This window comes from Dromaius novaehollandiae, chromosome 1 (assembly GCF_036370855.1).
Source record: "Dromaius novaehollandiae isolate bDroNov1 chromosome 1, bDroNov1.hap1, whole genome shotgun sequence".
In the NCBI taxonomy this organism is placed as follows: domain Eukaryota; kingdom Metazoa; phylum Chordata; class Aves; order Casuariiformes; family Dromaiidae; genus Dromaius; species Dromaius novaehollandiae.
Genome location: NC_088098.1, coordinates 13,134,366 through 13,150,120, shown reverse-complemented (window position 1 = coordinate 13,150,120; position 15,755 = coordinate 13,134,366). Strand labels below are relative to the sequence as shown.

At 38.2% G+C, this 15,755-nt stretch overlaps 1 protein-coding gene across 8 annotated transcripts in view; it reads right to left on the bottom strand.

Moving 5' to 3' along the window:
• Nucleotides 1-15,755, bottom strand: part of KIF21A (kinesin family member 21A) — a 241,115-nt gene that overhangs the window by 12,532 nt on the left and 212,828 nt on the right. For 2 of the 8 annotated variants that reach the window (XM_064505918.1, XM_064505928.1), the window contains 8 exons: nucleotides 15,578-15,743; nucleotides 15,039-15,059; nucleotides 10,799-10,859; nucleotides 10,522-10,576; nucleotides 9,071-9,288; nucleotides 4,862-4,972; nucleotides 4,137-4,265; nucleotides 311-447 (listed from right to left, as the gene is read on the bottom strand). In XM_064505918.1, the coding sequence (XP_064361988.1) occupies nucleotides 311-447; nucleotides 4,137-4,265; nucleotides 4,862-4,972; nucleotides 9,071-9,288; nucleotides 10,522-10,576; nucleotides 10,799-10,859; nucleotides 15,039-15,059; nucleotides 15,578-15,743 (898 nt within the window). Of the gene's footprint in view, nucleotides 1-310; nucleotides 448-2,472; nucleotides 2,512-4,136; nucleotides 4,266-4,861; nucleotides 4,973-9,070; nucleotides 9,289-10,521; nucleotides 10,577-10,798; nucleotides 10,860-15,038; nucleotides 15,060-15,577; nucleotides 15,744-15,755 lie in introns of all 8 variants that reach the window. The other 6 variants (XM_064505925.1, XM_064505933.1, XM_064505955.1 and 3 more) reach the window with 4 other exon arrangements.

The following is a 15,755-nucleotide window of genomic DNA, read 5'->3' as shown; positions in this document are numbered from 1 at the left end:
TGCTATCTCTACCCTGAGGCTATTACATTGTTCATCATGTGCACACATGTTACCATGACTGGTTCTATCATATCACTCAACAAATGTTAATGCTGTTTTGAGATTTACTTTTTCTAATATAAAGAAACTAGACATTGAAATTAAAAATCTGCAGCTAATCACAGCAAATCCTTCTTCAGCTTATGTTGCAAAACAGATCTTCACAATATTACACTGTATTTACAGCACTAAGCACAAATTGGGAATTTCACAATATCCTAAGTTGTCCAAGCAGCCTCTGTAGGCAGTAGATGGAGGAAACTTGCCCAACCTTTAGATCCAGTGAAGAGAAGATCATCAGTTGCATCAACACAAAGCACAGCCTTGGTGTGTCCTTCAGCTGTAGAGATACACTGAAGTGGGGAAGATCGGATGTATTTTGAAGCAGGGAAAGGGTTAATTATCCCCCTAAGAAAAAAGAGAATGTGATTTGGGCATATACTAGTCACAGATCAAATTAATTTACTTAAATGTAGGGTAATATTCATCTCATTCGCTTACATGTGGGGATAGAACAGCTGAATACCTTTCATAAACTCAGCATGTTTTTTTACTATTTAGCTTTACCAAGTGTCAGCTGGGGGCTATCAGTTAAAGGAAATAACACACAAAACAAAAAACAAGACCATATGCTGAGTGTTCAGTAAATGGGAGATTCTGTATAACGCCTAAAGAACCAGTTACAGCTCCTGGATCCATAGGACCAACCGAAATACTGCAAGCTGTACAAGGATATTTTAGTGCCAAGTAACATGTCTCCAAAATGGAGTGTAGAGTGTACTGACAAATCCAAACGCAGCAGCCATTTCACATCAACCACTTTCTGTGGGTAAGCTTGGAGAACTGCTGCTAACTTGTGTCCCCGAGGAAGCTTACGACTGCACCCTGTACTGCAATGCCAAACTTCTACTTGAATGGGTAAGAGGAAGCATGGTTGGAGTACAGATATCCCAAATGAATCTAGATTTGCACCTAGCCCTGTGGTGGTGCCAGAGGACTGTAACCCAGCCTGAAAAAATCAAAATCAAGCAGTTCATTACCAAATAATAATTATTAGCAGTTTAAAATCCCATGCATACAACTGCATGCACATGTGGACCACCCTGATTTCTGTGAAGGGTAGAAAAACCTCAAGGTACAGTTAAGACTCGCTGCCATGCTTTTTTAGGGATTACATGCGTAAATATGAGATACAGGAACTGAGTTGTAGCCCCATCTCAGAAAAACCTCTCTGTCCCACATGCTTTAGGGAAACACAAAAATTCTATAACATTCCCAATCAAGCAGAAGCTTGCTGCAGGAGGGAAAAAAGTCTTTACCAATAATACTAGCTAATTTCATGGCAATTAGCTTATCTGGTACAGTCTTAGAAATGGTTATCCTATATATTTTCACTGCTCACGGCACCTTCACATTCATATGATTCATTACTCCAGTTCTTTGATAGATGTCACTAATATAAATATTGCCTGAAATCATTTGACTTTAACTTCCTCATCTTGGAAAAGGTATTTACCTACCGATCTGCACCTTTTAACAACATTTTCAAAAATATGGGGGCAGACGATTCATTTTGTGTATTGTTTTTTGATTATTTTATGTCTCTATGCTTTTGTTTTCTAACACTGAACAAAACAAATGTGTTTGTTCTCTGTAGTATTCTGCATGTATGCTGCCTCTAGACTGAGAGTTACTTCCTACTGCTGTTTTCACCCATTCATTCCCTTCACAAGTCACGTAAAAAGACATGGAGAAGAGCTCTTTATCTGCCTTTGTGCAGTGCTCCGAAATCTGCAGACAAGAAGTGCCAGGAGTGCTACAATGACTAGGCAAAGCCACCATCACCTTATTATTAGCCCTTTTGCTGCCCTTCTCTAGGTAGGCTCTAGTTTTTCACAGTGTGCCACTACCCTAAGCCACAGCTGTTTCCCTTTGGCACATGAGAAGGGATGTTCTTACGTCTCTTCAGCCACTACGCATCCTGTCGGAAAGACGCTGCAGAAACTACTGATTTTTATTTACACTGGATGTGGACTACATGTAATTTCTAGCCACCAGAGCATACAATCGAACAAGAGGGAGAAAGGAAAAGAGAAACATAGAAAACCTAAGAAAATGTTTGCTGCTCTTTTTGAAAGAAAAAAGAAAGAAAAGACAAAAAGAATGTGTCTAAAAAAGGTTTATATCCTATTTCATTTATAAAGAAAAAAAAATGACATGCTCAACAACAATAAGGAACACCCTAAGAAAGGAGGGGGCATGGGGATGGGAGACATGCTGGACCAAAATTTCCAGTATTTAAACTTCTGGCAAAAGCAAGAGATGCAGCACACAGGTGTCAGGAAAATTCATGCAGCGAAATGAAACTTCCTAGGAACTGGAATAACTTCACTGAATGATGCCAGGAAAACAGAAAAGAGAAAGAGAGAGTACCTGTGTACCTCCGACAGAGAGGAATCACTTTCATCAGACCTACAATCAACAGTGGTGGGATTGTGAGGAGAAAGAATATAGGTATCAACAGCAGAGTAAAGTCTCCATACGAGAAGAACAAACAACAGCATGGCCAATTCAGAAATGCAGTGCAAATCCACATACAGTACAGAGCATTGCCCAGGTTATAGCTTAAATCTGTGATAACACTGAGGAAAAAAAAATCTTCAAATAGAATTCTCAGACACTGGTAAACTGCCTCAGAGCAAAAGCTGAGTAACACTGACTACGCCACTTCTTACTTCCCCAATATTTTCTTATAGAAGAAAAGGCAACAAAATAAAAAGAGAAGATGGACATATGATTCAACCTCCACAACTTAACGCTTATTCAAAATATCAAAACAAAAAAAAATTCTGAACAAAGTGCCTGTTAAGTGTAGAAGAAACATATTTAAAATGTTATTCTTAAAAATATAAATATTAAAATTATTGATAGCTCACTGCAATAGAAACAGCAAGCTGCAAATGATCACAAGTTCAAAATCCTTCACCTTACGTTTTCAGAAAAGTTTAAAAAAAGAAACAAACAAAAAGCAACATTAAAAAATCCTCTCAAAAAACATGAACTTTTGTAGTATGCCTTAAAATATGCTTCATCTTTAACTCAAATCAAACAGATTCAGTAGCTTCAATTTAATTTCAAAGTTAGTCAGGAAAAACTGAAACGGGTTAAGTTTATTAAAACTCAAAGCATGTAAGAAGCTTCAGACAAACTATATCAAGTTAGCAGTAAGATAAAGGTTATACAGCCGAGATAAGGGAGTTACAAACACAGTTAAACTACTGGAAGCGTTGCAAGCTACTTCTCTGTATGTGGTGACTGCAGACCACTGAAAAACAAAGTTATACAGAAATAATAGCATAAACAGACGAGCAATTTCTCACTGTGCTACAGTCAGAACCACAGGTTGATTCCAAGTTGGAGTTCATAAGCTCCGCACAGCGCTGCTACCAGCACTGAAACTCAGCAGTAAAGATGCTGTTCACCTCAAGGCCATTGCAATTAGGACTAAGACTCCTACAGAAGTAGATGCCTAATGTGCCAGGAAACTGAGCTCTTCCTCTTTTAAAAAAGGTGTCGATATCCACTGCTCCTCCAGATCACCTCCCTATGTCAGTCTATTTAATAAATTGGATAATCTCTGAACAACTGCATTCTAGCCATTTCAACATCTCATCCTCCAGGGTGCTTTTGTGAGAGCACTCTGAGCCATGCTGGAACTGCCAAATAACTGTCTAAAGCACAATTTCCTACATCGTTAGCTAAATCCTACTTTTAAGAGTAAACACATACACAAATACACATATATCTAAGAATTCTAGAATTCTTTTCTGTCACAGTTTAAAACTAAGGGTTTAAAACTACAAGTACCAGACATAGCCTAGAAAACAGGAAACAAGGTTCAGCAGGAAGTTGCTTGTCTAGAATTTTTTAAAACAGTTCCATGAGTTTTAAATATTCTCTTTGAAAAATACATGAAAACACAGAAGCGTCTCCTGTCTTGCAGGAGAAGAGCAAAATATCTAACAGATACTACACTGATAACTTGAGTGCACTTTGCAGTTCCCTGGTTGGGGCTGAGGCTTCCCTCTGTGACTTACTTATCCTGCTGAACTGATGTGTTTCCCTGAGAAACAGTAAGACGACTAAAAACATTCATTTCATTACGGGGCCGGCTTGGTGGGGAAGTAGGAGGTGACAGACTAGCCTCTGGGGCTCCAGAATCTGAGCTACAAGAAAAAAAGAACATCTTCTTTAACAGGTTACGAATGGTTAGAGATGTTAAATGAAACATGCCTCAAATGTTAGATCTTCTTTTCTTAAACCAAAAAATAAAATTATAATGTTGGGTACAGATGTTTCTCAAAGAAGGTAATAATCCTGTGACTAAAACTGCTGCAGACTGCAAGGTGGCACAACATTCAAAGTTTACTTCTTAACAGTGAAAGCTCTAGGCATAAAAAACAAATATGTAAAGTGAAGAAATTCTTAGAAACTGCAGTTTTTAAGAGAAACTGATTTCTTCTTCTGAAAAAAAAAAAATCATTTGCAAATGCTCCAAAGCACATTTTCTCAGCATTGCAACACTGAGTTATTTGTGTACAGAAAATACTCTGGTGGGAAAAAAAAGAACAAAAACATACACACAAAAAAAATCCTAATGAAAAGAACACCCATATATAAGTTGAACAATGGATAATAATTTCATTGCCACCAGTAAAAACTGTCCTGGAATTAAAGAAATAGAAAAAATGGATTTATTTCTCAAGAAGATATTCCCAAGATTTAAATTATTTCGGAGAAAGTAAATTTAAAAAAATCTTACAGTTTTTGTTCTTTTGCCTTTGTCTTTTCCATTGTTTTCTCATAGGCTTTTCTCTTCGCTAAAGGTGAAGGTTCAGGTATCTTCTTCTCTGACAGGGATGACTGTCTAGAACTAAAGCAAGAGGCATCATTACCTTACTTTACAGCCCTTTATAAAGTTGCTTTTGTTACATTAGCTATCATTCTCCCACTCAAAAGACTTCAAATTTGACTGTGCTTTATTTATTATTATTGCCTCTCTCGAATCTACTGAGTCTATTCTAAATTTGTTCTCATGTTTTAATATTAACATAAAGTACACCAAATTTATTACCTTTCACAGCTCACCAACATATCAAGAGCCAGATATTGAAAATGTATAGAAGACCTACTGATTCAACAACAAAAGAGGTCAACCAGAAGAATTATGGTAGTTGGAGACGGTATCTCAAATTGAGACTACAGTGAAGATGGAAGTTCTGATTGAGACCCTGATTTCAGATTCCACAGCTTTCTCTCATCTACAACAGACCACTTACAAATGCAAAGAGCAGAAAAATTGTAATGACTCTTACATAGTAATTAAACTTTTCACTAACACGTTCATTAGTTTCAACATCAAATTCAAAATTAGGAAGTGGAGGAAAAAAAGTATTTTCAAGTCACACCTTTACTATTATGACACCACTTCTCTTCTTATTCCCTCCCTTCTTCCTTTGTTTCCATCCCTCCTCTTTGTCTCCCTATTTTTTTCTGAAATGATTCCCAGTTCAAAGTCACTAAGGTCTTTTTCCCAGTCTTTTACTCCTCATTTAAAATTGCAAAATGATCAAGAGTGCAATGTAAATGTTGACATTCAAGTGTCATCATTTCACCACAGTCAAATAAAAATGAAGGGAATACAGATGGTCTCCACTCTTCTGAGCTCCTTTTACTCACTAGCTGGAGAATCAGAAAAGCAACATTTGCACTGGTTTACCCATTTTTAGGTTTAGAATTTTTTTCTACCAATGTTAAGGGCCAGAAATGCTCATTAAAAGAGAGCGCGCAATTCTGCAGATTCTGAAAGTGCTCTTGTGGCCACACGACTCTGTTCAGGCAGCCTAAGCCCAGCAAACAGGCCACCTGCCCAACGCACTTTCTAGCATCCAGTGTCAGAGCTCTACAGGCTCTGCCTCTGCATACCTACAACTCCTCTACATAAGGAAAGCTGTGCCAGTTTCCCTTGAGAGGAAACCTATGCTACATGAAATCCATCTTTGGGGACTGGCAGGCAGCAGAACATGATTTTACCAGCAGAGCATAACCAAGAACAGCTTCTTGACTGAACTATCACAGCTGCTCACATGCACACTGAGGATAAGCCCTAATTGCAAGGTGAAGGTCATACCTGCAGGACCTTGTGCCAGTGTTATGCATAGACCTTGGAATACCCCTGACTGCAAACAAACAGGACTTTCAAAAGACAGGAGGAGGAGAAGTAATGATCTGTCCTTCTTTTGCACAAAAGCCTAGTGGTTAGAGGGCACAAAAAAAGAGGGGAAGGATGAGATGGGTTCAACTCACTCCTCAAGGCCAGAGTTCCCACTTCTCCATTGGGCTCCCTGACCTCTATGCAAAGGACAGAAGAAGAGGGGGAACAGGATATACCCCCTCTCTCAGTTTACACTGGGCCAGAATGTATTTAAGAAAGCAAAAGTTCTGGGGTCACAAGGCAACTCCTATGCTCAGCCTAGTAACTAAGTCTTTCAGCTAGATGAAGGAATCCTGGGTTCTAGTCTCCACTGCCATGGTTGCCTACGTGTCTACTGCACAGCTACTAGATCAAACGAAACACACTGGGAACTGGAACCCAAGCTCCTCTGCTTCACACCAATGTCCTGAATGCTCGACACAGAGCCAGTTCCCTCTTGCTTACTCTCTACCAACACCTTGAGTCTTCCATTTCTGGCTCCACAGTAATACATCTTCAGGCATAAAGAGCGTGATTATACTATGATTTTTTCTGAAGGCCTAGAAATGAGGGTATTCTCCTAGAAATGCAGGAGTTTGGCTGTAATGAACTTCCTAAGCATAGATGTAAAACAGATGCATCCTATCAGTGACCTTTGGGAGCAAGACACACCTTATCACAGATTTCCAGTGCCCTTTTAGATGTCCCAAGGATATCAGAGACATCTGAATAGAGATGGCAAATACAACAACTCCTGGAGGAGATCCACCCTCTTCTGAAGAGGCTGCTGGAGACAAGGTGGGTATATCAAGAACAGCACTAGCCATCTTTGTAAATAGAATTCCATCCCGAGTGAGTGCCGGACTGAGCACTGCCTGTCTGCATTAAGATAAATCTCTGAATCATCACAGAGCTGAGAAAACAGCTAGACTCCCAGAGTAGAGCAGTTGGTACATATAAAGACCCCTAACTCTGGGTGGGGAGCCACACTCCAAAGCATAATCATGAAATTAAATTTCTGGTGCCTTGAGAGCACGCACTTTTTGGATGACTGTTACTACATCCCTAAATTCCACCTAAGGAGTGGCAAAAGGGAGATAATATTTATTGCACATAGGATCACATTCTGCTCCAGAATGCACTTCATTTTAACAGATATGACAGCACTACAGGCTCAGATGGGAAGTTCAGGTGGCTCGCAAAGACAACCTTTCTTCAACAATGACCAGTGACTAGCAAAACCAGTAATACTGTAGAAAGTATACTGTGTTCTAGTCGTGATAAAGCATTGCAACCTAAGCGAGGGAGTCACTGGAGACCAATTATAGCAATTTTTAATCACTTAGCCAAAACATGATCAATAACACACTAAAATACATGAGGCCTACTGCTGAGTGAATTGATTTACTGACAGTGCACAACTGTACAATGCTTCCAGGCTACAGTTTTATAAAATCCTGTTTTGCCTCATTGCTAGCTCACTTTCACAAATGGATAAACCCTAGAAGAAGGAGCAAGGCAAAAGAAAGTATTACCTGAGTGCTGGATGGCCAGATCATAAAACTTGATGTTTTTAAATCTTGAAGCTTCAAAAGTCTTTAGTGATCTCACACAAACTGCTGAAACAGGTAGGTTTCTCCACCTATCCTCAGCCCAAGAGCACGTTTTCCAAGCAGATTCTACTTGTAAAATGCACTGAAGCCATCAGCATGGGTTAATAAATGCTGTCAGCAGTGTTTACTGTTTCGTTTTTGCCACCTCAAGCACATGCTAGAAAAGTGTGCTACGAGTAATACAAATTGCAAGTGTATATTAGATGGAGACTGCTGTAAAAATTTTATGCAAATAGAAGAGATGGATAGTGAAAAATGCTTAATTCCAGCATTTTTAAAATGGAGATAGCTATGGGACAAAGTTTTTCCGTGTCACTGAATGTGGCAATTCATTCAGTTCACGCAGGAGTTTGTGGAATATAAGCGCTACTACCTAACAAGTCAATGAAAGGGTTCCTAGCAGTGAATGTCTGAAAACAACAGTGATATTGGTAGATATAAAAGGGAAAGTAAGAGCAAGCGAAAAAAAGCACACATGAGAGCAACAGAGATACTTGCTGGACTTGAAGTAGAAAAGAAAAAAATAAAATTCCTAATTTTATTGGGCATGCAGTAATATTTTCAACTAGTAAAACTGTTCTTTGGGTAAGTGTAGCTTGCAAGTAGAAAGGAATTTTGAGGATTCATAGTATCCCACTTTTATGTTGTAACTTTACACTTGCATGCTCAGTTATTGTATAGAACTCTCCATTGTAAACACAGTCCACACAAAATATCTCAGAAAGAGTTTACCCAATTTTTAGGACCATATTCAGGTACTATTATTGCATTATATAATGTTTTTCTTTTCTTTCTCTCTCTGCTGTTCTAAGTAGGTTCTCACTACCTCCCTAGAATCTGCATTTCCCATTTCATTATTAAGCAAAGTATCCAAGGTATAAGATCATTTGTTTCCTGCTATTTAGTAACAAGACTACACTAATTTCACTACGACAAAACAACTTAACAGCAACTTATTCTTTAAAAAAACTTGTTATTTACAACAGTGCATTTATACTCTCCAGAGTCATGATGGCAGAACAGAAGAAAGAGCTTTGTCAGTATTATTTAATAAGCTTCAAGTACATCAACCTCCCATGTAAAGTTAAAATAACAGATTACAAGAAATTGGCAACATGCATTTTTAAAAAGCAAAAGATAATTAGTACAGCGTGGCCAAACTTACATGCTGCCTATCTTAGAAGGTAAGCCAGATGGTGGGGGAATAAACTCTCTGTCCCTAGCAGAAGTATCATTTGTGTCAGCAGTCATCCCACTTTCTTGGGTTTCTGCAACAGCTGTAAGAGGGCCAGGCAAAGTAGAGTCTGTAGCACTAACATCAGAGCCTAAATCACTGCTGTCTGCATACAGCAGTTCCATCTGAGTAGTGGTTCTCCGGCGGGCCTGGAAACAAATAGAAGCCAAGTTGTAATTTAAACATTTCATGGTATGTATTGGAGTGCTACATTTGAGCTTATCGTTAACTGGCAATTAGCATCCCACTCAATTCACTTGGCAACTACCTTCAGAAACTCAATTGTGGAGCTGGCCTGTACTTTTTGGTAACAACAGAGAATACAAGTCAAATTCAACAGCATGAAACATTGATTTGACAACTGTTTAAAAGGATATCCTTGGAAACCAACTCCAAGTGCCTGTCAATATTACAAAAGTACAATATTACCCTCATAAGGTTTATCTAAATGAAATGTTATAAAGCAGAGGAATAAAGCAAAGTGTGAATTTAAAGAGCTACAATTATATCAGCGTAACTTCTCACATTGATGCTGATGCTTATTCTGATATAAAAATGTCTGCTGCTAACTTAGTTTGCATCACTCCAGAAGTAGTTTAAGCCAAGATGAATAAAAATTCACTCAGCATTTCAACCATCAAACAACAGAAAACTTCATAAAGCAGCTGAGCTTCGTGCAACACAGTCATTCTTAAACAACTGCTCACACATGTTAGGTGTTTAGCTGCTGCTGTGGAATTAAGATCGATTCCTCAGGGAAAGAAAGGCCATGGGAGGGTGGGGGTGGGGGGAAGACACACAACCAGTCTGAGCAGAGCCTTTACAAAAATGATGGTGACATGCTTTATTTTATGCCAACATTTTCAGACCAAACTTATTCAGTCTGCCTGCCCAAAGATCTGCAAACCTATGAATGCTATCGGAAATGTGACAGCCAACTCAGGTATATTCCTCCATTGCCAACTGTAATTAAGATCCTGAAGGTCAAATATCTATTTACTTTATAAACTTCCTTTACAATTCTACAACTACAGAAGAAAATTGCATGCGATAAGCATGTTTCCAGTTCCCACTGGTATCAATATTAAACTGCAGCCTAATTAATATTAAACTGTAGATCTACTCAGGTTTGGAATGCTAATAACTGAAGAAAGTGTCTCTTCCTGAAACTGTAAAAATTCAACCACAAAATACTGAAAAGCATATCACTGCTTCTTAGAGAGGAGTATTACATGAAAGCATATTATATATGAATCATATGAACAATTCCCCTTCAATTCTCCTTTTGCTTGTCTTCATTCATCAGTGTCTCAACAGGAATGCAAGTGTCCCCCAGAAGGTGCAATTAAAGTGTTAATTATGATTATTATTGTACAGCCTACCTTGCTTTTGGGCTTGACTTCACCACAAAGCTTCATGAGATCTGAAGACAATGAACTGAAAGAACAATTGCAGCACAGTGAGAAAGAAAACAGTTCATATTTGTGCAGAATGTCTATTTTTATTTGACGCTTTTTTCCCACTGAATTGGTGGATGAAACAGAAGAAAACCACTTCAGAGATATTTTCTAACGGGTACACAATGAGTTACAAAAAAAGCAAATGGCAGTTATTTTTCTAGAACCAGATCCAGTTACCTAGTTAACAAAAATTGCTCACCTTCCCTCTGCCCCAGGACTATGCAGCGGGGCGTCCTCATCGGTACTATCTTCCAAATTTTCTAGAAAATTTCCAAAAGAATAATGTTAGCCAGTTCATCTACATAACAGGATTTGCAGCCTGTAAGTGCTGTACAAGACAGCTCAGAAAATGGCTGACAATTTTTCCCCTCAAGAAAAGAAATCTAGATAAACTGCATACAAAAGATAGGAATTTTCAAAGTAGCTTGACTGTTTGCTGGCCAGTTCCCACTGAATTTTCCTGGTATCTAATCTAAGATTTTTCATACAGCCTAAAGAAATGATACACCTAAGCACACAGTGCCATATGTGATTCTCTATTGTAGCAGAGCAGCAGGGATGACAGACAAGCTGAAATAAACTATAGAAGGAAATCTGGAAGAAAAACGAAAGATAAACCAAAGGAAACGTTAACTGCAAGACACAGAACACAGAGGATGAAAATCAATGGACAGTAAGAATGTCTCTTCCCCCTTTTTTTTGTAATCATATTGCTCTAGGACAGAATCAGAGCCTGTGTGTGTGTGTGTGTGTGTGTGTGTGTGTGTGTGTGTGTGTGTGTGTGTGTGTGTAAAAATATATATTTTATATATATTATATATAAAGAAAATAAAATCCTTTTTTAAACCGCTTATGAGCTGAGGCTCAGCCTCAACTTATATAGAACAGTACCATTTGGGCTGAGGGGACGCGAGAACTTGATCAGCATATAAGCATTTAGGTTTCAGAACAGGATGATAACACCATTTAATACTACAGAACAGCTTCCTAAAAAAGACTAATTGTATTGAGGTTAATCATATAAAAAGGAAGAAGCTGTTCAGTAGAAATGCTCCTGAAATAAAATGGGTACACACACCTGTTCACAGATGAGAAAACCAGCATGCATGTCACACACTAACACTATCAGACATCAGATTAACACATGTACATGCAAATGGGGCAAAACATTAAGTTAAATCAACCAGTACAGGGCATATGTACGATCCGTTCCAAACTGTAAACAGTTTTAAATACAAAATTTGTATTATAGAATTATATACCTATGAGCCAGAAATAGAAAAGAACAATTGAGCCCCTGAATTTTATGAAACTGTAGGAGAAAACACATCCCTTTATTTTCATTTTATTCTAACAACACATTCTAAACATAAGAATATCGGTAATACACTACTGCAAGCAAAGTCCCTTATTTTGAACATAGTCATGCAATTTTAAGGATTAAATAACATCCTAATTAAGTTCCACTACATCTCTTTTTTACTATTAGAGATGCATTAAATGTATTTATTTAATTTCTGACAGAAGATAGATACCATATATAAGGCACATAATCAATATATTTGGTACCTCCTATTAAAATAATTTGACCATGTATACATTTTAAATCCAAGTCCATGCTTTGGAAAAAAGGAGGAAAGAAATAGTCTCCAATTGAATTCTGAGGGGGTATGAAGAAAATAAAACAAAATGCTGCCTTCCTGTGTATGCTACATCCAAAAACACTTCCTGAAAAGTCCAAAGTATACCTCAATCTAAAACCAACAATGCACTTCAGAGGTACTCAACTGCTGTATTAGTTTAACAATGTAATTTTCTTTATCAAAAATATAACAGTATTATAAAAAAGACAGCATAAAGTAATAGTACCCCCAAGTTTCTTCTAGATTTGAGCCTACATTAAACCTTTCACATATATGTTATTACTCCACGTCTTCTGCAGAAGAGGGGATCCAGAATACTTTTCCTTCTAGTGAGATATCAAAGCACCATCAGTAAAATAAACGCATTTCTTTTTAATATATGATTCATATTAGGGTGATGTTACTTCATGTCCTTGTCACAAAGAACTTGCAATCCACCTTTACAGGTAACATAAGGAAGCAGAAGGTGTGGGACAGCCACAAAAGAGAAGATTTTATTTGTGCACTGTGGGCTTACACTCAGGGGAGCTGATGCATTGTATTAGTGGTGTTCTTGGGTTTGTCTGCAGTCCAGCACAGGAAGACTGTGGGAAGCCCCCAAGTAGAAACCAGCACACAGACCAACAAGAAAAAATGAAGAGAGGCAGAAGAGCAATATCTGCATGAATTCCTAAGTGAGAGGAGATAAAAGGCTAGTGAAGGCAGTACTGCTCATGAGGAGCAGCAGAGATGACCAAAGCACAGCAGAGAGCTTTGAGGATGAAAATAAGCAGAATGCAGAGGCAACTGGTGTGAACAGCACAATTGCAATGCACAGAACAGCACATTTCATCCCAGGAAACGATATTCAACTTGCTCTCTCAAGCTCTGCCCATACATGGCTGTGAGTCACATCTAAGAATGTCCAGATGTCATGAATGGGAAAGAAAAGCAGTTCCCACAATGCTCTGGAAAGGAGTCACTCCAGTAACACTTCAGGAGCCAACTTCACGGTCATGTTACCTCTTCACAAGAGCAGAGGGGATAGCAGACAGCAACTGGTTTATCCACACACAAGGTAGGTGTGCATTTGAAGCCCATTCTGTGGGTGAAAACCTGAGCCTGTGATGTATTTTGCTGCAAACTGAAACCTTCTGATAGGTCTACACCTTACCACAGATACACAACTGTACAGCAAATGCCCAAACTTCTTCAAGTCAAATATGCTCAAACGGTTAGGAACTTACAGATTTCAGAGCTGAAAGGAGGAATCAAGGGAGCAGTTCCCAAGCAGCTAATGAAAAGCACCTTGGAGGTGCAACTACTCTGCTTGGGATGGAGCTGAGTGGGTACTGCTGCTGAGGTCTCAGGCAGCCTGGTGAAAGCAGTCTCAGCATCTCCTGCCACCCACTTCCACCCCTGGGAATAGTGTCAGATTAGCAAGGAGCCTCTGCACCAACAGAGTTCCCTGAGGATCATCTGGCACTTCCCAGCCCGGAAGCCTCACTTGAACGGTTCCTGAATTCCCTGCAGCTCACAGTGTTTAGCCACTAAGGATCTACAAAACACAGACTATCAACAGTTTGGATTTCAGTGTGGCCAGAGGTTAGTACAGCACATTCAGTTTAGATACACCAGTTTCCTTCCTATAAAGTGTTAACTTAGTTCTGAGTGGCTTGGGAGTTTTTAAAGCCTCAGTTCATGCTTGCAAAGTGTTAAAAAGCTTCTTTAATGAGATATACTCTAACAAAATTTTCATGATAGAGCTATTATTTCAATGCATTTAACAAGTGTCTTTTCACTGTGCCAGATGCTGTTAACAAGTAAAAGCCTGTCCACAGCTAAAGAAAATGCAATGCTGACTTCCTGGAGAAGCATTGCTCTCACTCAGATAGGGGCTTAAAAGAGCACACAGACATTAAGTTTTTAATTTTATATAAACCATGATACTAATAACAGCTGATATTCCTGAATAAATACCAGCCATAGGAAACAACATGCCCTGAGGCAGACCTCCAGCTGCTGTCACCTGTCAGGATGCCAGTAAAGCTGTAACAGTTCACACCAACTTGTACCGCATGATCATCTGTCTGCTTTAAGGCAAAATCTTGAGCTTTTGGAATGTTTCAGGTGTCTATGCAAACTAGCGCAGGACAACTTAATGGGATTAGAAGTATCACAAGACTATACAAAAGGAGTTTTTGTTGACATCAGGAACACTTCCGTTAAGCTTCAAAGAGCCAGTTTTGTGTTCAGGAGAAAAACAGAGAAGGAAATTTGAGTCGTTTATTTGGGAGTCATTTAAAAGCAATAACAATTACAGATCCCATCTCCTCAAAGTTAGTGAAGCCAGTAATTGAACCCAATTGAAAAAATGAGATAGAATCAGCATTCTGCAAAACAATTACATTACAAAAGAAGCAATCTGCAAAAAGTTAAAAATAAGATGCATGTTAAGAACTACTTTTTGTCAGACAAAAAAAGATGAGTTGAATTTGCCACAACTGTAGCAGTAATATATCATAAAATAACCTTATGTAGTCTGAACATATTATTGGTTCACAAACAATAATTCAGAAATTTGATCTACAGCTCTACTTACTGTGTTCACTTCTTAACTGTTAAATCTAACTATCATGAGGGCTACAGGTGGTATCAAAAAGGAAGAAATGCTTTGTAAGCCTGTGATGATGAGTACGTTTACAGAATAGTACATGCAAACTTCACACGCTCACAAATTCTAAGATGCACCAGTTAGTGAACATGAATTAGTAACTCATGCAACTGTATCGTACACAGAAAGCTAAACATACTTACCCAGCGGTATGCTATCTAGGTCTGTGTAAACAACAGCAACAAGGAAACAAAAGCAACACTCCAATCAAAACATATCCATTTATAAAAAGAAATAAAACAAAAGTACCGAAATGTATCCTATATTTTTCTTAATATCATCTCATGAGAAATAGAATAGATGCCGTAACAGACATACAATACCACCTTCAAAATCACTAATGTATTATGATCGAATAGGATTAAACACTTAGAATTTTATAGTCAGAAGTTAAAATTACATCAAATTGTAAGTGTATAGTCTTTTGTAAAAATAACAAGCGAATTATTTGAATTTAAATTCTCAATAATGAAAAGATTCATTATTTCCCACATTCCACTGCTAAGCAGATATACTTAAAAATGATATGCATGCACATGGATTGTGAAATAGAGTTCAAATGTAAGATGTTAAAATACAGCATCTATTCAGAAAAGAACAGCCTAGAATGCCCAGTACAACATGCACAAAAGGCAAATATGGCATGCAGATAACTATTTAAAATATAAGATTCCAAAATTACCTTGCAAAGCATGACCCAGCAAAGCATCAAGTTCAGGATTTAACTCTGCTTTTTCTTTTAGCATATGAAACAGCAGCTGGTTTTGAGTAGCGCTAGTAATTTCTGTCTGCTTAAGACGTCCTTCAAGAACTTTAATCTGAGCTTCTTTCTGGGCTGCTTGGAGACCCTAGGAGAGAGA